The 22,919-nt window shown below is 50.1% G+C and overlaps 1 protein-coding gene across 14 annotated transcripts in view; it reads right to left on the bottom strand.

The window, feature by feature from the left end:
• Positions 1-22,919, bottom strand: part of ASAP1 (ArfGAP with SH3 domain, ankyrin repeat and PH domain 1) — a 344,867-nt gene that overhangs the window by 20,408 nt on the left and 301,540 nt on the right. For 12 of the 14 annotated variants that reach the window (XM_021088909.2, XM_021088918.2, XM_085021651.1 and 9 more), the window contains 8 exons: positions 21,006-21,139; positions 18,512-18,603; positions 13,749-13,935; positions 13,456-13,541; positions 11,902-12,017; positions 11,682-11,749; positions 10,118-10,225; positions 8,389-8,617 (listed from right to left, as the gene is read on the bottom strand). In XM_021088909.2, coding sequence (XP_020944568.1) covers positions 8,389-8,617; positions 10,118-10,225; positions 11,682-11,749; positions 11,902-12,017; positions 13,456-13,541; positions 13,749-13,935; positions 18,512-18,603; positions 21,006-21,139 — 1,020 coding nt within the window. Of the gene's footprint in view, positions 1-8,388; positions 8,618-10,117; positions 10,226-11,681; positions 11,750-11,901; positions 12,018-13,455; positions 13,542-13,748; positions 13,936-18,511; positions 18,604-21,005; positions 21,411-21,649; positions 22,866-22,919 lie in introns of those variants that run through there. The other 2 variants (XM_085021661.1, XM_085021660.1) reach the window with 2 other exon arrangements.

Genomic DNA, 22,919 nt, shown 5'->3' with positions numbered 1-22,919 from the left:
ACTAGGGAGGGATGGTGTGATGTTTGAAAAGTAAAATTCAATGCTGTCACCTACTTCCATAGAAAACACACCGACAGACCCACCTGCTGTTCTGTAATAGAAACTACGGAAAGGAAGATACCACCAACTCTTCTTGGCCGGTAGGAGATGTTTAAAAAGGGCGGAAAACGCCGGGTCAGACCCCATAAAGAATAGACACTATTTTTTAACCTACCAACAGCTCGAAGACTTCCAATATGAGTAACGAGTCTCTAAGCACTAAAAAGGATGTTTCATGCACAATAAACCTGAGCATTGCCTCAGTCAGGAAAGAAGCAATTCCGGCAGGGTAAAGACAGCTAAAACAGGGAGTTCCTGTCATGGCTTGGAGGAAATGCATCTGACTAGCACCCATGAGGATGCGGGTTCGATCCCTGGCCTTGCGCAGTGGGCTAAGGATCCCGAGTTGCTGTGGCTGTGGTGTAGGCCAGTGGCTACAGCTCAGATTAGACCCCTAGCCTGGAACCTCCATGTGCCTCGAATGCGGCCCTAAAAAAAGGCAAAAAGACAAAAAAAAAAAAAAAAAAAAAAAAAAAGGCAAGCTACAACAAAACAAAATAAAGAGTAAACACAGCATTGAACAAACTCAAAAGGGGTGGGAGGCAAGACTAAAAGGTGGGGGAAGGGGCTCGGCCGGGTCACTCCCCTGAACCCTGCCAGGGGCCGTGGGAGGGAGCAGGAAACACCCCCAAACCTCATTTGCCACTAATGCTGGCTATTGTGTCAAATATCTTCTAACAATTTTCCTCAAAAATATGGGTCTAGACTTCCAAAGCTGCTCTAAACAACTGAGGTTAAATTATTAGACGGTCTCCATGACAAAACAGCGGACGGCAGCTCTCACCGGGGCTTCACGTGCCTGGGTTGCTGTCATGTGTCCAGTAGCCTCTTGGTCACTCGTGGACATGCCTGCAACTCTAGCTCATGGCCCTGAGCTGTGTTGCCACGAGCGCCTTACTGTCACGAGCTTGGAGAGGCCCCTGAGGCCTGAGGCTCAGAGGTGCAGCCAGAGCATGGAAGCCCATCACGGCATCTCAGGAGCCACTGTGCTGTCTCCCTCCTCACCCCTGCATCTGTCCAGGGTCAGCCCCAATGTAACCCCATCCAGAAGCTTCTAACCCCTCCTTCGCCCTGGAGCAGCAGCCCCTCTTTGCGTGCTTGCAAGGCTTCATGGTGCTGCACAGCCTCCACCCTGCATCAGCTACTCTCTCCTCCTTCCAGGCTGGGGGCCCCCTCGGACCAGGAGCCACACCGTCTCCCCATCTCACATGCCTGGCACGTTCTGGGCACGCCAGTTGAGTCCATGGAAAGAGTTCACGGTGCAGGTCAGGAGGGTTCTCCCCTGTCTTTGTACCTCAGGTTTTTAGTAAAACAGAAAACCCAGCCGTCTTTCACGCTAGGAGACCAAGTAAGAGCACACCTTTGGAGAGTTCCCGTTGTGGCGCAGCAGAAACCAATCTGACTAGTATCCATGATAGGTGTGGTCCCTGGCCTTGCCCAGTCGGTTAAGGAGCTGGCGTTGCCCTGAGCTGTGGTGTAGGGTAGCAGCTACAGCTCCAATTCAACCCCTGGGAACTTCCATATGCTGCAGAAGCAGACGCTACAAAAACAAAGCAAAACAAAAACCAAAACACCTTTGAAACTTAACTGTCTGTAGCAGTATAATATGCATACTTTAACATGCCATGTGGAAACGTTTCAATGACATGAGTTAAGGACAGAGTTAAATATACAACTCTGGACAATACAAATGAAGAAGTTACCATTTTCCTTCTTTTTTATCTTTTGGCTGCCTTGCAGCATTTGGAGTTTCCAGGCCAGGGATCAGGTCTGAGCCACATCTGCAGCAGTGCTGGATTCTTAACCCACTGGGCTGGACTGAGGATTGAACCTGCGTCCTGGTGATGCAGAGATGCCACTGATCCTGCTGTACCACAGCAGGAACTCCAAATTTACCATTTTTTAATGGGTTTTGTAGTACAGAGCTTGAAAGAGTAGAAAGCTTATATCACTTAAAAAATAGATAAAGGGGAGTTCCTGTCATGGCACAACAGAAACGAACCTCACTAGGAACCATGAGGTTTCGGGTTTGATCTCCGGCCTCACTCAGTGGGTTAAGGATCCAGAGTTGCTGCCGTGAGCTGTGGTGTAGGTTGCAGATGTGGCTTGGATCCTGCATTGCCGTGGCTGTGGCACAGGCTGGCAGCTGTAACTCCAATTCAACCCCCTAGCCTGGGAACCTCCATATGCCGAAAGTGTGGCCCTAAAAAGCAAAAAGTAGATAAAAATGCAATACATTTGTTTATCTTTTTTTGGTCTTTTCTAGGGCCGCACCCACGGCATATGGAGGTTCCCAGGCTAGGGGTCTAATCGGAGCTACAGCTGCTGGCCATGGCCATAGCCACAGCCACGTGGGATCCGAGCTGTGTCTGCGACCTACACCACAGCTCACGGCAATGCCAGATCCTTAACCCACTGAGCGAGGCCAGAGATCAAACCCGCAACCTCATGGCTCCTAGTCAGATTCATTAACCACTGAGCCATGACAGGAACTCGGCAATACATTTGTTTAGAGAAGAATGAAGAGGCTACTGTGATCTCCAGGCTCAGATGGGGAAACAGGCTCAGGGAGGTGTTGTGGGGGTGGTGAAACCACAGTAAACTGGCAGTAGAGCCGGCAGGGTCCCAGCACACAGGGTGCTGCTGTGAAGGACACAGCGCTACACACAAAACACAGAAGCTATTCACATCCCCAGACACAATTCCCTTAATCTTCTTCCAGGACCCTGATCATTAAGAGAAAAGGGCCCAACTTCAGGGGCTCAGGGCTGGTTCTTCACACTTCTCTGTTCTTCTACAGGAGACGCACAAAGATTTTCCTGCTTCCTTGTCCACACCCTGGCTGTCGGGCGACTTGGTGGCAAGCCTGTGCCGGAGGCCACTGCTGAGGGCAGAAGCCACAGACATGCTCTCGGCCAGCAAGGAGGCCAGTGCAAGCTGACATGTAACATGTGTGTAATGCTTTACAAAGGATTGAGTGACAAAAATAGGCAAAAGACAAAAAAAAAAAAAAAACCCATTAAACCAAAAAAAAAAAAATCCCAGGACAACGGTCCCTGGGAAGCTTTTAAATGGAGCTACTCAAATGGCTGTCTTCACACAAGATAAAACATCCCAGGAAACTCCACAGTCATTCAGTATATGAACAATGCCACTCACAGGAAAACACCTGCTCAGCAACCTGACTCACCCAGCAGCACTTTGGCGGTGGCTGGCCACCTATATCCCAAGGCGTCCTCTCCCCTGCCACCCCTCTGCCTCCTCCAGCTGCTGTCACAGACCTCAAATTAGAGACAAATGGTGCACAAAACGCTGACACAGCTGAGTTTGGCCATAAACATTCTGCAGAAGCAAGTCAATGATGCCTCCCAGGACATCTGGGTGGTGTTAGGAGTGGCCCTCCTTGCTCTGGCCATACATTCCTGAGACCTGCTCTCACTGATTCTGCTGTTGTTTATTCACTCAACAAGCAGGGATGGAGCTCGCCCCCTCTGTGCCAGGGCTGCAGCGACAGCTCATATCCGGCCCCCAGGCTGGAGGAGTCCTGCCTGCTAGACTTCCTTCACCCTCTTCAGGTCTGGGGGGCACTCGGAGCTGCCCCTGATGGTACAATTCCCAGCTTGCTCTCCCAGTGAAGGGCGAGCTTCCAAGCAGAACCCCCTCTCTGGCCTTCACTACATTCCCGGGCCTGGAACACTTGCCAAACTGCACACGGGCAGCAGGTGCCAACAGGCTACTGGGTATTGAACGCTCACACTGGGCTAATGGCAGACATCATGTCACGTTCTATGCAGGGACCCAGCCAGACACCCAATCCCTACTTTTCAGATGCAGTCCCTGAATCACGGCCAGGACAGGCACAGAATCAGCACATGGCGGGGGAAGCCTGTTCTCCCGGGTGGGGCAAGGGAGAGCCGAGGAGAAAGAGGGGCTCACAGCCACCCAGCAGCCAGTCTGGTTTACAGATGGATCTGCCTTGGACAGCGTGTTATTCTCAAGCTATATTCTCAGGCTAATGCGTATGTTTAGTCTTTTCACCTAAACTGACGGCCAGGGCAGCGTCGGGTTTAACATTCTGTGACAAGCACCCACCAAGCCCTCGGTGTGCCAGGCCCTGTGCTGCTTTTGGGCAGATGGTCTGCCAGTTTATCAGACCAAGGCCGGAGCCTGCGCGAAACAGAAAGTCCGCGTCAGAGCGAGTGTGGACTGCAGGATTCACACAGGTGCTCACAGGACGTGCGGAGAGAGGGGCTACACGACGCCCAGTCTAGGGGACTGATTTCATGAACAGACGCGAATGAGCTGCAATCAACATCTCACTCTGTGGTTCTAAAGGCCTGAAACTCAGTTGTTTCAAGTAAGTTAAATAACCTTCCTGAGATCAGATGTATCTTTTACTTCACTTGACAAATTTTTGGAGTTAAAGGCACCCACATCATGCCAGGCTTTGCCATTTGAGCACTTTACCCCATTTGGGCAGCTTCACCCTGGCTCCTATTCCCAAAAGGACCTCTGTTAGAGTGAGGAGCTGCAGTGGTTCCAATTCCAGCAGGAGCACCCTTCCCCGGGCACTGACCAGGTGCCAGGCACTGAGCCACAAGCTTCCCGTCCTTGTCATGCACCCACATAGCAACCTCTTGTCAGGCGCAGGCTGGGTACCGCCGTGCGAAAGCTATGCGACTGCGCAGTGAGAAAACGGCAGTGCTGTAGCTTCAAACTACTTGCAAACAGTGTAACCAGTCAAACCACGAGCAAGCAGCACTGCTTCCAAGCAGTGGTCTGGGTACCACGCTGCTCCCACCTTCTTCCCAACCTTGGAGACGTCTGTGGAGTCACAGCCTAGCTGTCCTGATGGGATGGGAGGCCCTCCCGGGAGTTCCAGGCTCTGTGTTGGACAAATGCTTTTTCACACAGTATCACTGGATTCTGATGATAACTGCACGAGGAAGACAGGACAGAGATGGACCCTCTTCCTCAACACGGAAAAGAAACTCGCAGATCTGGCTGACAAGTCCTAAGACCCACTTTAATTTCCAGCCGCTGTGTAACCTGAAGGAAGCTGCTTAACCTTTCCTTTCCAGGGCTTCGTTTCTGTAGCAGTACAAAGACTGCATGAACCTTTCAATATCCTTCCAGCTCTAAAAAAATAAAAAAAAAAGTCCAGGTTCTTTGACATGATTTTAGCTTAATGATGAAGAATGCACCCGTCTCTGCAATCACAAAGAACATGCAGTCTCAGTAAAGATACGCTCAACTCCGTGCAGGGGGAGCTGATCGGGAGTGAGACACGTCTGCATCCTTCATTTTATAGCCTTGATTTAATCTTGCTGGACTTCGCATGTAAAAACGGGTTAGGCAGCAGCAGGTTGTGAAGGCTTAACGGTGGTGAGTTTGCGAGTCTGAACGGCTGAGTCGTCCAGCTCTGAGTGGAGCCCTGCTCAAGCACAGGGGGCTCTGCCCAGTGGCACGTTAGGTGAAACGTCTGCATCTTCATGAGGCAGCTGGACTTTTTAAAAAAATATTCCTGGAGTTCCTGTCGTGGCGCAGAGGAAATGAATCCAACTAGGAACCATGAGGTTGCGGGTTCGATTCCTGGCCTCGGTCAGTGGGTCAAGAATCCGGCATTGCCGTGAGCTGTGGTGTAGGTCGCAGACGCGGCTTGGATCTGGCATTGCTGTGGCTGTGGTGTAGGCCGGCGGCTATAGCTCTGATTAGACCCCTAGCCTGGGAACCTCCATGTGCTGCAGGTGTGGCCCTAGAAGGACAATCAATCAATCAATATTCCTGGGAGTTCCTACTGTGGCGCAGGGGAAATGAACCTGACTACTATCCATGAGGACACACGTTCGATCCTCATCCTTGCTCAGTGGGCTAAGGATCCTGCGCTGCTGTAAGCTATGGTGTAGGTTGCAGATGCAGCTTGGATCCTGCATTGCTGTGGCTGTGGTGTAGACTGGCAGCTACAACTCCGTTCGACCCCTAGCCTGGGAACCTCCATATGCAGTGGATGCGGCCCTAAAAAGCCAAACATGTTTCCTAAGCTGGATTCAGACTGATGTTTTTCTACTTTGCCCTCCGTAGTTCCTTTACCAGTGGAAACTTTACCATGAGTTGCCTCTGCCTTCCATCCCCCAAGTTGATGGTGCGGAGATGACCTCTGTGGCAGGCAGATACCTCTGCTTTGCCTCCGGGGAGGCAAACGACAGGCCCAAGACATCTCTACTTCATGCAGACGGGTCCATCAGTTGTCCCACAGAGTGGTGTCCCAGAGGACGTAAGGAACACAGAGCATCAGCTGATCTTCAACTCTGGCTCCTAAGGCCCCGTTCCAACACTGTCACCCTTCCACACAAACCTAAGAGCACGTGAGCCGAGCTGGCTGCAGGAAGCACCTCCCATTTCTGGCCCCTCAAAAACATCACCGGGAGGCTGTGCTCTTGTGTTGCAGCAGCTCAGGCCCAATCTCCGAATCTGCTGTCCCCCACCCTGGAAGGACGGTCTGATTGTAGCAGAGAGGGATTTCTATGTTCATTTATGGGATCTGGGGGTGGCGGGGGGAGGAGTCTACCCTTAGCTGACCATGGTTGCTGTGGCCAAGTCTCCAAGCACTTGTTTCAGCAGCTGGATCACTAAATAAATTTGATCTTTGTCTTCTAGAACTAATTAGAATCTATTCAAGGCAAGAGAGAGAAATACTTGGCGTTGAGTCAGTTTACTTTGTGGGTTTCTGTGTCCCTTCCAGATAAAACTACAAAAAGGGGTACAAGGAGGTGGGGGGCTCCTGGCCCCTAGGCCTTGCGTCATTTTCTCCTGTGGACTTTCCCCAAGATTCTCAATGACCCAGGGGCTGTGTGAACAGGCCCGGCTTGGCTGCCTAGACAGGTCATCACCAGTTTTTGGCAACACAATTAAGGGACGTGGACCCCTCTGGAGATACTTTTTGATAATTTTATGGGTCTAGAATTTTCTCCTGGTCCTCTCTCGGGTGCAGAAAGGGACCTCTGCAGATTGCTGCGTGATGGGGAATATCACTTCCCAGAGGCGAGCCCAGATCTGCACGGTGATAGGCCAGCGATTTAGAAGGTACCTTCTAGCCTAACCTGTGGCATGAAATGGGGAAGCAAGGCTGGCAGGTGAAGCCTTTGGCTTCCGTGTGCCATGGCTGTTCCGGTCACTGGTCATCGCCGAGGAGTACCGTTCACGCCCAAGCCTTATTTTCACATTCTCCGTTATCATCTCTGAGGCCGTTTGGGGTCTCTCTAAGAACACAGCTCCCATTTATAAGCCCATTTCAATGGAGAATAAGCTCTGAAAAAACACTGTTTTGAATAAAGCTCACATTTCCCAGAAAATAGCCCCACTGTGATCCAAATAGGCGCGGCATTGTGCCCTGGGCCCTCCAACCTGCCTTAGCAGGAGCCGAGGCCACAGGGAGGACCCCGCGCGTGGGGGCTGCAGCTCTGGGTGCCGCGCAATTCCTCCTGCGCGGGGACATGGACACTCGGGGCAGGGCCCCTGTGGAATCGGGGCAGCCCAGGTGCTTCGTGGCTGCAGAATCAGTAGCCCTCCCCCCTCACGGGGTCCCCCCATGAGGGTGCTGGATACGATCCAGCCCTGGGGGGTGGGGGGTGGATCCCTCATGAAAAACCACTCACCATGAAAAACCACAGGACTGCGGGCTCAGCTCACATAGGCCTGGGCGAGATCCCAAACACCTGAGACCCTCAGGCCTGCCCCTGGACCCCTCTGAACCTCGGCCCCTGTCTCAGGGTGCTAGCAAGTGAACTACGTACCTCACTCTGAGTGGAAAAACGCAGGCAGGCTCAGGGCCTCTCATAAAGCAAGAGCTTCCTAACTACCAACACCACTGTCACTACTCGCGGCTTCAGAAGACAGACATTTTAGAGTAAAGGAAGTCTGCAAAGAAGAAGTGAAGTTCTATTTCACAGTACACAGGAAAAGGCACTGGTTTGGAAGCCATGTGGACCCTGGACTGAATCTCAACTCCACCACTTACCAGCTGCATGACCTTGGGTAGAGGTCCCTCTACCTCAGTTTCCTCATCTATACAATGGGCACAAAGCAAATACCGCACTGGATCGCTTGAGGTTCTCAAGAGACAAGGTGCGAGCAGTGCCCGTGACACCCCTTCCTCAGCTGTAACCTGGCAAATGGCAAGGTCCCTATTTCAAGCTGTCCCTGAGGTCACATCCCACCTGCCACTCCAATGTACCCGGGTCAGCTCTCAGCTCTGAGGATGGAGTCGAAAGGCCTTCTCAAGGCTCGTACCTTTCCCGGAGTTTCTAGGAGGCAGCGGGGGCGCCTCTGTGGTCGGTGATGTGGGCGAGTCTGTGCTTGTGGAGACGAAGATCTGGTTGGTGAAGGCGCCGTAGGAGAGCCGCTGTTTGTCCCGTGGAGTGCTGAACCCCGGCAGCGACAGCTTGTCCTGGGGCGAGATGCTGGAGGAGTGGCAGAAGCTCTGAGGTCTGGGCGAGCGCTCCTTCTTGATGGGGCTCGGCTGGCAAAGGAAAGGAACCGTGCGGTGGGTGAGCTGACCACACCCTGCCGGGGTGCGGAGGACTCCGCGGGGCAGGCTTAGGTGGGAATCTGGGTCCCCGGGGCCCTCCGCACGCAAAAGCCTGAGAGCCACCACACAGTGCAGGGGAAACATCCAGAGAGGACCCACCCTTTGGGTTCTCCTGACACTGCCAGGGCCCTGCCAGGGACCTGCTGCTTGGGGTCCCAGTATTCAGAAGCATCAGGTCACAGATTTAACCTTTGATCTGCAAACACTGCCTCTGGGCAGGGCACGTTCACCAGCATCTGAGCACTCGGGTGCGTTCACTCTTCTGCCTCTTTGATGCCGAAGTTCTCTCCTCGGCTCTCTCCTCATTTCACATCCTCTTGGGCAGGAAGCTCCCCCACGCCCGGGGTGGTGACGGAGACCTAAGGCTGATGACTCAGACCCGAGGGTCCCACCCAACCTCGTGGACTCTGAACACCATCAACCACTGACAAGGGACTGCTGGAGTGTGCTCCTGACGGCATCAGCACCCATGCAACTTCCCAGCTGGAACCCTCAGTGGCATCGAGAGCCACCAGGTCCTGCAGAGAGCTCGGCAATGGCCCTTGGCACATACCTTGTGCAGGTGCTCACCAGCTGATGCAAAAATGCCTGCATGAACCCTTGGAGGTAAATAAGCATGAGCTGTGACAGAGTCACATGGAACTGGGATTGACACCCAAGATCGTCTTTACTCGCTATGAGACGTTAGATAAACAGTAAAAATTCCCTGTGTGTCAGTTTTCTCCTCTGTGGGGGGGCGGCGGGGGGGGCAATAAGCAACACCCCAGTGGGCTTTGGGTAAAGATGATCTGAGGTAACACACGGGCTGACTGTCGCCTAGTCCATATTCAAATAATCAGTGACAACTTTTCATTTACTAGATTTTTGAAGGGTAATTTTATATGTCGACGGGGCTAGGCTATGCTGCACAAGCGTTTGGTCAAACACGAGTCTAGATGTTGCTGTGAAGGTATTTCTTAGATGTGATGACCATTTAGCTTAGATTTCGAGTAAAACTGGTGGGCCTCATTTACTTCGTTGATGGGCTCAAAAGACTGAGGCCCCCCGCCCCCACCCCGGCCGCAGAAAGAAGGCGGCATTCTGTTCCCACGCTCAGGACTGCACCCTCAACTCCTGCCGGAATCTCCAGCCGGCTGGCCTGCTCTGTGTATTTTGGACTTGCCGGTCCCGTCATCACAGGGGCCGATTCCTGAAAGCAGATTTCTGAGTCTCTACACACACCCCCCCACCCCGACTGGTTGATTTCTCTGGAGAACCCTGCCCGATTCGAGGGCTACTAAGGGGCGCCTAGTAAGCATCGAAAACAAGGAAAACGGCCCTGGTGAATCAGGCCCTGGGACCAAAACCCGTCTCAGAAGGAAAGGATCTCATCTGCTGGGTGTAGGCACAGGAAGAAGCGTTTAGGGGCTCAGAGGCGTCACTGACACTCACCTTGTCGTCCAGATCATCGTCGCTTTCGTCCATCTCCTCCTGTCGGAGATTCCACTCATACTCTACGTGCACGTGTGGATTGAACTTTCCAGATTTAGCCTGGGAAAGCTGAAAGTACGAGCAGACGTAACTAGTTTAATTTAAATGTCAGACCTTGATAGTACACAAACGGCAAATCCCACCTTACGCCTGGCTTCAGAGTCATCACCAGTAGCTGTAGTGTGGGCAAAACGTTGATTATACAAGTGGGATTGCTGCTGGACAGACGTAAGAGGAACTGCAAAAATGATAGGTGGAGCCTTTTTAACTTTGATAACTTGACGTCTCTCCAAAATTCAAAGCTTTCTTGCTAATATTAAAACGAGCCTCAGGAGTTCCTGTCCTGGCTCAGCGGTAACAAATGTGACGAGTCCAGGAGGACATGGGTTCGATCCCTGGCCTTGCTCAGTGGGTTAAGGATCTGGCATCGCTGTGAGCTGTGGTGTGGGTTGCAGGCTCGCTTGGGTCTCCCACTGCTGTGGCTGTGGGGTGGGCCAACAGCTGCAGCTCCGTTTTAACCCCTAGGCTGGGAAGCTCCCTATGACGCTGGTGCGGCCCTAAAAAAAAAAAGAAAAAAAAAAGAAAAGCCACCCCCCGCCCCCCAAGATTCTTAAAAAGGCAAATTCCTGGCTGGAAGGAAAAATCAGAGTAAGTGAAGCATGAGAGACAGGCCTTTAATGACAATCCCAGTTCAACATGTGGCCCACTTTCTTAGTCTTAAAACGGGGCAGGGAGAAGGCCCACTTCCTCAAAGGGTTCTTCTAAGAATAAAGGGGGACCACGGCTGTGCCTGGCCCGGGCCCTCGGCAGAATCCCCAGGGAACGCGACTTATCTTTCCCATTGCCCTGTTTCCAGCGGATCAGAGAACCGTGCTCCATGCAGTTACAAGCAAGGCCAAGCGGGGTCGGGAGGTGAGTGGTAGATAAGGATGGGGAGGGGGACATTCAGAAAACCACGACACCCTCACCTATACCTGCCCTATTTTTGGAACTGGCTCCTCCAACAATTCTTTACTGTTAAGCTACAGACTAATGGTCTAGCAAATAAAAAGCAGGACCTCAATCCACCAATCCGTCTGGTCTGAGAACTCCCAAATGTCTTTCAGCTGCAACACTCTAACTCGACTCAAAAGACATGTAGACGACAAATGTTATCACCGTACTATTTTTTTCCAAATATAGTCTTAGTGCTTGTCTGGATTTCTTTAGCCAATGTTAAAAAAAAAAAAAAAAAAGAGTTCCCGCTGCGGCAAAGTGGGTTAAGAACCCAACTGTGGCAGTGTGGGTTCGATTCCCAGCCAGGAGCTGTGGGTTAAAGGATCCAGCATTGCCACAGCTGTGGTGCAGGTGGCAGCCGTGGCTGGGATTCAATCCTTGGCCCAGGAACTTCCATATATTGCGGGTGCAGGCATTAAAAAAAAAACCAAAAAAAAAAAACCCTGCTTCTTTCATTTCCAGTTGTGGTTTCGAGAAGGCTGTTTTAAGGCAGGTGGTCTAAGCCCCCTCTCACTCCCACGCTGCTTACCAGATCCTCGCACTGGGTGGCTTTCAGTCTCTTTGCTATGTCCAGGGCAGTCTCTCCAGCCTGGTTAACTAAAATGAGAGGAATACATTCGCATGATTAGCTAAGACACATCTTGAACAGCCAAAGAACAAGACTCACATTGCAGTGGAACAGGCGTGTCTCAGTTGCAGCCAATCAAACATGCTCACTGCGGTTATTCACAGACCTCAGCCCCACTTACCCACGTCCACAGTGGGCTTGCTCCGGAGAAGCAGCTTCAAGCACTCAGGTTTGCCGTACATACTACAGTAGTGCAGAGCTGTATTCCCCAGCGCTGTCTGCTTGTCTAGGTTTCCACTGAAAGAGGAAGACATTAGGAAAAAAAATGACTTGCTCTACAACTTAAGATTCACCATTTTTCTTTTCTGTGCTAATAACTGAGTTAAATTTGAGACCTAATTCTTATAAGCAGAGACAGGGATATCTTTAAGACGACACCTAAGTTTCTAAGCAACGTGTAACAGCCTGCATTTATTCAGCATCTACTACGTGTGGGACAGATACACGTTTCTTACATGTATTAGCTCATTTAATCTTTTTTAAAAAGTATTTTATTTTGGCCATGGTGTGCAGTGGCTTGATGTGGGAATCTCAGTTCCCAGACCAGGGACTGAACCTGGGCCATGGCAGTAAAAGCACTGAGTCCTAACTGCTAGACCACCAGGGAACTCTTAACTCATTTGATCCCTATATCCATCTGATAGAATAGGTATATGTATACATACACACACACACACATATATATATATATATATATATATTTTTTTTTTTTTTTGGTCTTCTCCAGGGCAACACCTGCAGCAAATGGAGGTTCCCAGGCTAGGGGTCGAATCGGAGCTGCAGCCGCCGGCCTACACCACAGCTCACGGCAACGCCAGATCTTTAACCCACTGAGCAAGGTCAGGGATCAAACCTGCAACCTCATGGTTCCTAGTCGGATTCATTAACCACTGAGCCACGACGGGAACTCCAAGAGTAGGTATTTTTAGATGAGAACAGGTATAGGGAGGAGAAAGTGCTTGTTTTGGGATTATCAAGACACAGAGGATGGAGCAGGGATTTGAACACAGGCAGTGTCTCTGGAGCCAGTGGTTTTACCCGTGACACCGAAGCACCTCCACAGAAGAGGCTGAGCATTTGTACAACCTGGCTTATGTCCAGGCACCGTTCGCCATATGTGAGTTCAAATCCCCTTATTTTGATCACTCTCCTTTGGAGGAGCCCCAGGTCCTTCTCCTAATTTGTGGCTCACAGAACTGCCCAGTAAGCCTCCTGAGTTCAATGTTATTCTCCTTTTAATACGTCCTAAGTTTGATTTAGCCGCTGTGTCAGCGACACACACTGACATCTTATAAAAGGCTATGAACAATAAAAGCTTGGGCTGTTAAATCACCTCTGCTTCAATAGTGTTCCTTAAGGCAGCAAGTTTTGGACCCAGAGATAGGGTTTTACATTTAACTAAGCCGAGAACTGACAAACTGCGGCCCGTGAGCCACTCGGAGCCCTCTGCTCACTTCTGTAAATAAAGTTTTACTGAGGCATGGCCAGCTCACCTGTTCACGAAGGGACTGTGGCTGTTCTCACACTACGATGGGAAGGCTGAATGGCTGCGGCAGACACCTCGTGGCTTGCAGAGGCTCTTTACGGAAAAAGCCTGCCTGCGCCTTTCTAGGCCAGCCACAGGGCTGGGGTGTGGTTACTTACAAGGCACATTCAGAGAAAACAAAGACCATACCAGTTCTGGACAAGGAAGTCAACCAAGTGGAGAGACGTCTGGTCTGCAGTTCGGACGGCAAGGTGGAGGGCCGTCTCCCCGAGCTCCTAAGGAAAGGTCGGTATAAACAGGGTGCTCAGATAGGCTTCGTCTGCGTCAGCGGCCCCCAAACAGTGACCCCCCTGTACCCCCAAGTTGTTCTGATTTAGATGCGGTCACTTGATCACAACGTCATGCTATAGTGTTTCAATAAAATGAGGCACTCTCAACTGATTTTCTGCGCTCCCCTCATCCTGATTTCAGTGGAGCTGTACCTGTCCGGGTTCCAGCAGCGGTTCCATCAGCTCTACCCCCTCTGCATAGACTTGAATTAGTGCAAGTAAGTCCCTGGATTTGATGGCCTCAAGCAACTCATTCAGTTTAGCTGATGAAGATGAACAGGTCTTCCGTGAAAATCTATGATCTACATACTTTGCAGTGATATATTCTTTCCGTACGGTCCTAAAATAGAGCAAGACCAAGTAAGACTCATTTTCCAAGAGCAAAGATTTACATTTTTTTCCCTGATGAATAGTGTTCTCTTGGGAAGAGCTACTTTAATTAAGAGACACTTCTCTTCAACATTCCAGCAAACCAAGTTCAGACCCAGTTTATTCCAGGAGAGACAGAATGAAGCAGCTGATAGGAAACTGGGGCTCAGCAAGGCTGTCACTGAAGCCCCTCCCAAAGGCACACGCAAGCTCTGGAAGGACAGAGATGTAAGTGTTTCCTGCCATGGACAACACGCCTGAAGCCCCAGTGGGCCTAGGGCGAATCTCCTTCTCTTCAGGATTCACCCCTTCTCCACTTCATTTCAAGTGGTTCTGGTGGGTCTGGGCCTATCTCCCAGCTGTAGAGATGAGTCTATGACCAAAGTGGCCTGACAATGAATGCTGGCTCAGAGGGAACGAGTGACAAGAGTCCGGAGAGCAAGCTAGGGTCTAGATGATACTGTATGACGTCCTGGATCCAGCTATACCTGAACTCCCCTTTTGAATTTCCCAATTACACAAGCCAATTAATAAAAGACAATGCATTTATTTTGGGTTCAAATCCTAGTCCTATAGCAAGCTACAAGTATAACCTGGGATCAACTACTTAATCTTCACGAATTTCAGCTTTTTTTTTTTTTTTTCTTCAATCTGAAAACAGGATAATAACTCACTGGTATATTTTGAATTAAAGGACACCTAGCACCTAAGAGGTGTTTTCTTCTTTCCAAGAGGGCTCTAATTCACGGGACATAATTTTTTTTTGTTCAGAAATAACCATTCCAGCCATTCCTGCTGTTTCTCACATCCCACAGCCAGGCCACACGTTTAAAGTTGTGCTGATGCCTTTTTCTTTCAATTTGGGTTGGCAGCAGAGAGTGGAGCTGGTTGATAGCGTCACAAAGCCTTTGGGGACTTGCAGATTCTGCTCAGTAACCAAGACTGTACACTTAAGAGTGTTCTTCATGCTTAGTGCAAAGTCCTTCTAGAAGGGCCTTAGCATGATGAGTTGGAAGACTTCCAGAGACTGAAAGGACGGCCCACGCCCACTTCTGAGAATTCCTGCAAGGACTTACATAAAGTTTGACAGGTAGCTACTATGTGGTAGATGGAGCATCACACTTAAGAACTGGCTTAATTCAGCCTGATACCACTTGCTATCTATGTAACCCAGGGCCACGTTAGCTCTCACTATGCCTCAGTTTTTTTTTTTTTTGTCTTTTGTCTTTTTTTTGTTGTTGTTGTTGTTGTTGCTATTTCTTGGGCCGCTCCCGCGGCACATGGAGGTTCCCAGGCTAGGGGTTGAATCGGAGCTGTAGCCACCGGCCTACGCCAGAGCCACAGCAACGCGGGATCCAAGCCGCATCTGCAACCTACACCACAGCTCATGGCAACGCCGGATCGTTAACCCACTGAGCAAGGGCAGGGACCGAACCCGCAACCTCATGGTTCCTAGTCGGATTCGTTAACCACTGCACCACGACGGGAACTCCCACTATGCCTCAGTTTTATCACCTGTAAAATCGTAGTCCTCAGACTGCCTTACTGACTACCTTCCAGGGAAGCAAGAGCACAGCTATGGCACAAAGAGTGATGCCCGGCTACGGGTTTATCTCAAAGCTTCCTTTTTATGGTTGTCCAGGCGGTAGGACTAGGATCAGTGGCGGAAAGTCAGGGAGGCAGGTCTGAGACAGCCGTTTCTACGCATGAAGCTGCAGCAAGGTCTGCAGGGGCTCCCGTCACCGGAAGTATCACGCAGATGCTGCCCGGTAACCAGGCAGGAGAGGTGCAGGGCACTGGGGATCTGCCGTGGGTCGCCCTGAAGTTCGCCGCCGAGCCCGGGTCTCCCATCTACGGCTGCGGCAGGTGTCTGAGCTGTCACCGGGCAGGATGTGTTTCCCTTTCTGGGCGCTCAGAGTTGTCTCTGTCCAGTTACATCCAGTTACATGGGGCCATAGGGGGGGTGGAAAACACACTCGTCTGAAAGCCTGGATGCCAGAGTTTTAGACGAAAGACAACTTTCCCTTTTCGTTCCCCACCAAACCCAGCCAGTCCTTCCTACCCACTCTGGCTCAGGTACTGGCCATTTACCTAGATGTTCAGGACAAAAAACTTGTGCATCACCTTGACAATTATTATTATTATTATTTTTTTTGGTCTTTTGTCTATTTAGGGCCACAACCATGGCATATGGAGGTTCCCAGGCTAGGGGTCTAATCGGAGCTGTAGCCACCGGCCCACACCACAGCCACAACAACGGGGGGATCCAAGCTGCGTCTGCGACCTACACCACTGCTCACAGCAACGATGGATCCCCGACCCACTGAGCGAGGCCAGGATCGAACCCGCTTCCTCATGGATACTAGTCAGGTTTGTTAACCACTGAGCCACCAGGGGCACGCCAATGAAAATTTCCTTAAACATTCCATATTCAGACTGATGAGCAAGTCCTGGTGGTTCTCCCTCTGCAACACCTTGAGAATTCCACTACTTTTCACCTCCTCCACTGCTACCACCTTCGTTCAATCTACCTTTCTCAATGGAGCTGGACTAAGGTTTCTCTTCAGTCTGTTTCCACGCTCTCTGCCCCCAGTCTGTCCTTTGCTCACCAGCCATGGCTGGGTTTCTCAACCTCTGCCCAACTGATGTTCTGGCTGGATAACCCTCTGCCATGGACAGGGACCCTGAGCCCTGGAGGATGCTCGGTGGTTTCTACCCACTGGATGCCTGGGCACCTGCCCAAGTCATAAGGATGTAATGTCTCCAGACACTGCCAAGCGGCCCCTGTTGAGAACCACTGAGCTACAAGGATCCTTTTAAAACCTAAATTATCATGTCCTTCCTTTGTTTGAAACCTCCTGATCATACTAAGCAGGAAATGTCCCATGACCTCCATGGCCCTACGTGTCCAGCCGTCTGCTTCGCGTGGCATTCCCAGCATTCTCCTCGCTCAGCTCTCTCCAGCCACACCTGCCTTCTTGTTATTATGAGAACATGCCAGGCCTGCCCCTCCTTGGGGCATCTACACTTCCTGCCCGCCTGCCTGGCCACTTCTCCATGCCCAGACTCCGTATTGTCTAGCTCCCAACTCAAATGCCAGGTTCTCAGATGCTCCCTGGCTCCCTACGTATTAACCCTTCATTCTGTTATGCCTTCTTCCTAACACTGACCACGTGAAGTTAGTTACTTTCTCATTTCCTGTGTGCTCCTCTCTCCTATTCGCCCATAGCATTTAAAATTTGAAAGTCCAGGACTTCCAGTCAGGGTGCAGTGGAAACGAATCTCCCTAGCAACCATGAGGTTGTGGGTTCAATTCCTGGCCTCGCCCAGTGGGTAAGGATCCATGAGCTGTGGTGCAGGTAGCAGAAGTGGCTCACATCTGATGTTGCTCTGGCTGTGGCGTAGGCCGGCAGCTATAGCTCTGATTAGCCCCCTAGCCTGGGAACCCCCATATGCCGCAGTATGGCCCTAAAAAGACAAAAGACAAAAAAAGATAAATAAAATTTTAAAGTGTAAATTCAATGTAAACCTCTTTGAACAGGTTTAAAGATTCACATAACAATAAAAATGATATCAAAAATGGTTTATTAAAGGGTCCCATACCTCTGTCCACCCCAGAGTAGCACTGTTCCTAGTTTTCTGGGTATTTGCCGGTGTTTGTTCAAGCAAACCCAAGATCAAATAAATACACGTTTATGTATCCTTCACTCTCCAGATCTATTTGGTGTCTGAGTCCCAGATAAGAAGTAGCGAGAGTTCAAAAATGAGGGATTAATCAGCAGATGAGCTGGAAATTCGGTTCCCAGGTTTGGAAGTGTGTCTGGGGTGGGGGGCGGGGGGCACGCGTTCCCACGCCTGTGCCCTCCCCTGCCCCAAAGGCATGTGCTGGTTTCACCTGACAGTGATCCTAGAGACGGCCCCAACTCGGGCCGGAAGAAGCTTCCTTCCTCCTTTTCACATCTGCAAGGTGTTCTGTGGTGTGGTCACGCCATAGACGATTTAATTCTATGTCTGTAGGTAGATACTTGCTTTCTTCTCAATCTTTCTCTCTTACAGGACAGGAATACCTTCCCAGAAGGGGGGTTGCTGAGTCAGGGTAAATAAATCTATCACTGCGACAAATACAGCCAATCTGCTCCCCATGGACTGTGCACCATTTGCACTCCCAGCAACAACACAGGAGAGATGTCTGTTTTCCCACAGTCTGGCTGAGTGGGCTGTGAAACGTTTGGATTTTTGCCAACCTGACGGGAATCTCCTGCTGCTTCTGCATGTCTCTTATTTTTCACAACATGTGATGATTAAGAGATAACTGTCCTTATATGAAGATTCATCCACCACAGAGCAGCCTCAGCGACCCAGGGGGAAGGTGATGGTGAAATGAACAGATACATTTAGAAGTAGACTTCAAAATACTTTGTTTTTTTTTATCATAATGAGGTTTCCTCTGGTGGTGGGGGAGAATACTCTAGCCACTGAGAAGTTGTTGGAAGGGTAGAAGAGTAAGTATAGCATGGTAAAGAAATCAGTATATTAGAAGTACTTACATATCACTTGAAGGGGTGGGTTTTGGTGAGGGGCTGGGTAAATTTGCTTCCATAATATCATTAAAACTATTGTTTCCTACATTCTTGGCCAGCTGTAACATAAACAAAACACAATATAGCAAACTCCTGACGACTAGTTAACAAGTTTCTTTTTATCTGCTTTTGAGATTTCTGAATACCCATTTCCCCTCATTGGACTCAGAACACAAACCACCCATCCATCTAGTCAACAGATAACTTACTGAGCATGTACTGTGTGCCAGGCACTGAGCTGCTGAGTGCTGGAAACACAGAGAGGGGTAAACCGCATTCGCTCCTGTAGGAGCTCATGGACCAGTGAAACCACGGATGAGAAAAGCAATAAATGTGCACAAACACAATGCGATAAATGCTAGACCAGAATAGGATGTGGACACACACACGACCTGAGATCAGACAGAGCAGGTTCCACATACGAATACAGGTGACATGCTTAATGAACAGCAATGAGTTTTCAACTCCCGTCACCCACTCATTTTTAAGAGATGCAGATTTACTGGGTAAAAAAGAATTATTTAGTCATCGGCCAAGCCCTTGCCATAGCAGGGACCTAAGCCGCTGCAGTGATAATGCTGGATCCTTAACACGCTGTGCCACACGGGAACTCCCGGAAGATTTCTCTGTGTTTGGGGTGTAAATTATGATGCTCCAGGCAATTAATGAAGTGGCCCTAGGAAGCATTTTGCTTCTGGGTTCAAGCAAAAAATTTGCCCTGAAGGGCTCTGGGTCATTCAGGTAATCTGGGGACCAATGCAAAGTTTAAGAAACATTCATGTGGGACCTCCTGTTGTGGCGCAGTGGAAATCAATCCGACTGGTAACCATGAGGTTGTGGGTTTGATCCCTGGCCTCGCTTAGTGGGTCAGGGATCCTGTGTTGCTGTGGCTCTGGCATAGGCCGGCAGCTGTAGCTCTGATTTGATCCCTAGTCTGGGAACCTCCATATGCTAGGTGGGGTTGAACTGGAGCTGCAGCTGCCAGCCTACAGCACGGTTACAGCAACTTGGGATCTGAGCCGCGTCTGTGACCTGCTCCGCAGCTCACGGCAACGCTGGATCCCTGACCCACTGAGCCAGGTCAGGGATCAAACCCATGTCTTCATGATACTAGTCAGTCTTGTTTCCGCTGCGCCATAATGGGAACTCCAGGTCTCCTGGGTTTGTCACACAGTGAGTGTTTAGGAATCATTCTTCTTATTTTTAGTTGTCAAACTGGGTTTCATTTACACAAGTCAAGGAGATGGGCTGATGCCATTTTCATACCGAAGAGGAATGTTTTGGGTATGAGGTCTGAGCCTTTGCTCTATAATCCTCAGGTGAAATAGGGAGCCGTGTCTCGGTATGATATTTTCCAAATCAAGGGACTCGTGCATCAGAAGACCGATCTTCATTGCTTAACGGCTGCTCAGATGACAAAGGCTGCTGGCTGGGCGACTAACTGCCCCGACTCTGGGTAGGTTTCCGCAGACAAGGCTGGCGATGTCCTGAGCCCCAGGGTGGCTCGGGTTCTGCTCAGGAGCCTCCCGTTCCAGGAAAGCCCTATTTTACTTCAAACCCTTTCCCCCTTAGTATCAAGACCTCTCACAATGCTCCAGGGTCCAATTACACAAGACCGGGCTGATGGCCACGAGGCACTGAAGGAGATGCCCAACAGGCCTTTTCGTCCTTATCCTGGACCTGAAGAGGGCTCCTCTCATGAAGATAAGCCCCACAAGCGCACACCTCTTTTCCTTGCCACCTACGGACGTTATGGGATAAGGAATGGTTGGTTTTTATAATAGGAGCTAAAAGGCCACTCTCAATTCACGTGTACTTTTATAAATGTACAAACACTAAAAACAAAGGAAAACTCTTTAGCGTTATTGATTGTCTTTTCAGGGCTGCACCCCAGCATATGGAAATTCCTAGGCTAGGGGTCCAGTCGGAGCTGTTGCCACCAGCCTAGATCACAGCCACAGCAAAGCCGGGATCTGAGCTGCCTCTGCGACCTACACCACAGCTCATGGCAACGCTGGATCCTTAACCACTAGGCAAGGCCAGGGATCGAACCCACATCTTCATGCATTCTAGTGGGATTCGTTACTGCTTAGCCACGACAGGAACTCCCTAGTCAGTATTTTTAATAACCCAAGTCACCAGATAAGGTTAACATGTGAGTTCAATATTTAACTCCCTTACTGCTCTAACAGTGGATCATAAAAAAACGAATTCCAAAAGAATAATAGCAACTTTGAAAAAGCCTCTCAGAAGCAAAGTTTAGTTGAATTACAGAAATGTATGATTTGCCAGTTCTTCAAGCAGGAAACACAGAAACAGTCAACAGTACAAACCACATTATTTACATTTTAAACATCTATGCAAATTCACTGAGTTCAGGAATTAAAATTCTTTGTACTCAGCAGAAACAAAAAACCCCAAAGCAATACATTAAAGATATGCATGACAGGTCACTACTTACCAAGAGTTCAGAAGTTCCTAATTTGTCTAGTTCCAAAGACTGAATGCGAGAAATATGAACCCCCATTTCCCTATGGATGCCGGAACATTCTATACACGTCAGAATACCCAAGTTGGTTGAAAGCCAGGTGGGTTCTGTGGAAAGGATTCGGAAGACAAGATAGCTAATTTTAGTGGAAGCTAAAATGGTAGTAAAGTTTGTTAAAAACTCCAAGGGGGAGATTTAAATGGAAGAAATGGATGCTAGCAGTTTCGCCTAGGGGCTACTGCAAAAAACGAATCACTTGTTAGAGAGGAAAGAGTGTGATACCGCAAATTAAAAACGCAAAATCCCTTCAATATTGAACCGAAAACAAAATTAAGTGCTTTGGAGTTCCCGCCATGGCGCAGTGGTTAACGAATCCGACTAGGAACCATGAGGTTGCGGGTTTGATCCCTGCCCTTGCTCAGTGGGTTAACGATCCGGCGTTGCCGTGAGCTGTGGTGTAGGTTGCAGACGCGGCTCGGATCCCGCGTTGCTGTGGCTCTGGTGTAGGCCGGTGGCTACAGCTCTGATGCAACCCCTAGCCTGGGAGCCTCCATATGCCGCGGGAGCGGCCCAAAGAAATAGCAAAAAAAGACAAAAAAAAAAAAAAAATTAAGTGCTTTATTTTCCAGGACACACCCGGAGGCGCCGAGAGCAGGGCTCCTCGCGGGCTGCTCTATTCCTGACTCCGAAGGACGGAAGGCAGACGGGGCTCTGCAGCCGCCCTGACTCCCAGCCACCACTCGCCTTAACCCACTACCCTGCTCACGGCTTCTCCACGAGCACCTCTTGGTAATAAGACAGCTTTTTCTACAACCTCCAAGGGCCGCAGCACAGCGGGAACAAGTATTTCTATGGCACTAAAACCGTCCAGGGTTCTCTCTCTGCGGCAAGGCTTCCTTCAGACTGGTTAATACCTGAGTATTTTCTGCTCCTCTGCCCTGTCTCGTACCACACACCTGCCATGTCCTGACACCGAGAGTCCCTCTCACACACGTACATGGAAGCAGGACCGTCAGACCTGCCTCTGAGATGCTCACGGCTTGTAGACAGGAGTCCACTGGCACAAGTGAAACATCAAGACATTGCATCATCATGTTTGAGACCAGGTTTGCCTGAGGTTCTGACCCTACTAGATGTGTGACCTCAGGCAAGTCCCTCGACTTCTGAGTCCCTCAGTTTCCTCATCTGTGAAATGGGGATAATATTAGTTTTCTTGCTCAGAGAGCTTCTGTGAGGATTCAGTAATAGCAGCCACACAACGAGAGTAATCCTTATTATAATGTAAGCACTGAGTAAATCTTAGCTACTGTCAACATCCAAGTAACATAGATGCCATCTGAGAACAGAAATCTGCAAAAAAGTGACCAAAAAAATGTGATACAGAGGTTGGACAGGGATCAATGAGCAGAGAGGAAGAAATGCGGCATGGACCAGCCAATTTCACACCCGCCGTTTCATCCAGTCCTTCTAAGAGCTGCGGCCCGCTATCCTGCTTTTAGGATGAGAAAGCGGAAGCTCAGATGAGTAGAGTGACTTGGCATGAGGTCGGCCAGGCTGTGAGGGGCAGACTGGGGATTCACAACCAGGACGATGGGCTCCATGTGCAGTGCCCTCTCCCAGCGGTCCACGCTGCTTATTTCACCAGACCTTACAGGAAAGGCAGCATCCTGGCAGGAGACCACGCAGGGACAGCAAGTGGGAGGTTTCCAGGCAGAGCAAACGGCGTGGGTCAAAGCACCCACTGGTGGGACCATTCACGTGGGGAAGACGTGTTGGGTGTGCGTCCGTGTCCACGAGCAGATGAGGCTTTAAACTAACGCGCTCACGTATATCCTACAGGAAGAGGAGGAATGTTTACCAAGCCGGCTCAAGGCTGGGGGCGAGTAC

This window comes from Sus scrofa, chromosome 4 (genome assembly GCF_054392235.1).
Source record: "Sus scrofa isolate SSC_HxYL_T2T_F1_AM1 chromosome 4, Sscrofa_HxYL_maternal_Yorkshire_Landrace_v2.0, whole genome shotgun sequence".
Classification (NCBI taxonomy): domain Eukaryota; kingdom Metazoa; phylum Chordata; class Mammalia; order Artiodactyla; family Suidae; genus Sus; species Sus scrofa.
Note: the sequence above shows the minus strand (reverse complement) of the source record. Positions and strands in the feature narration are given on the sequence as shown.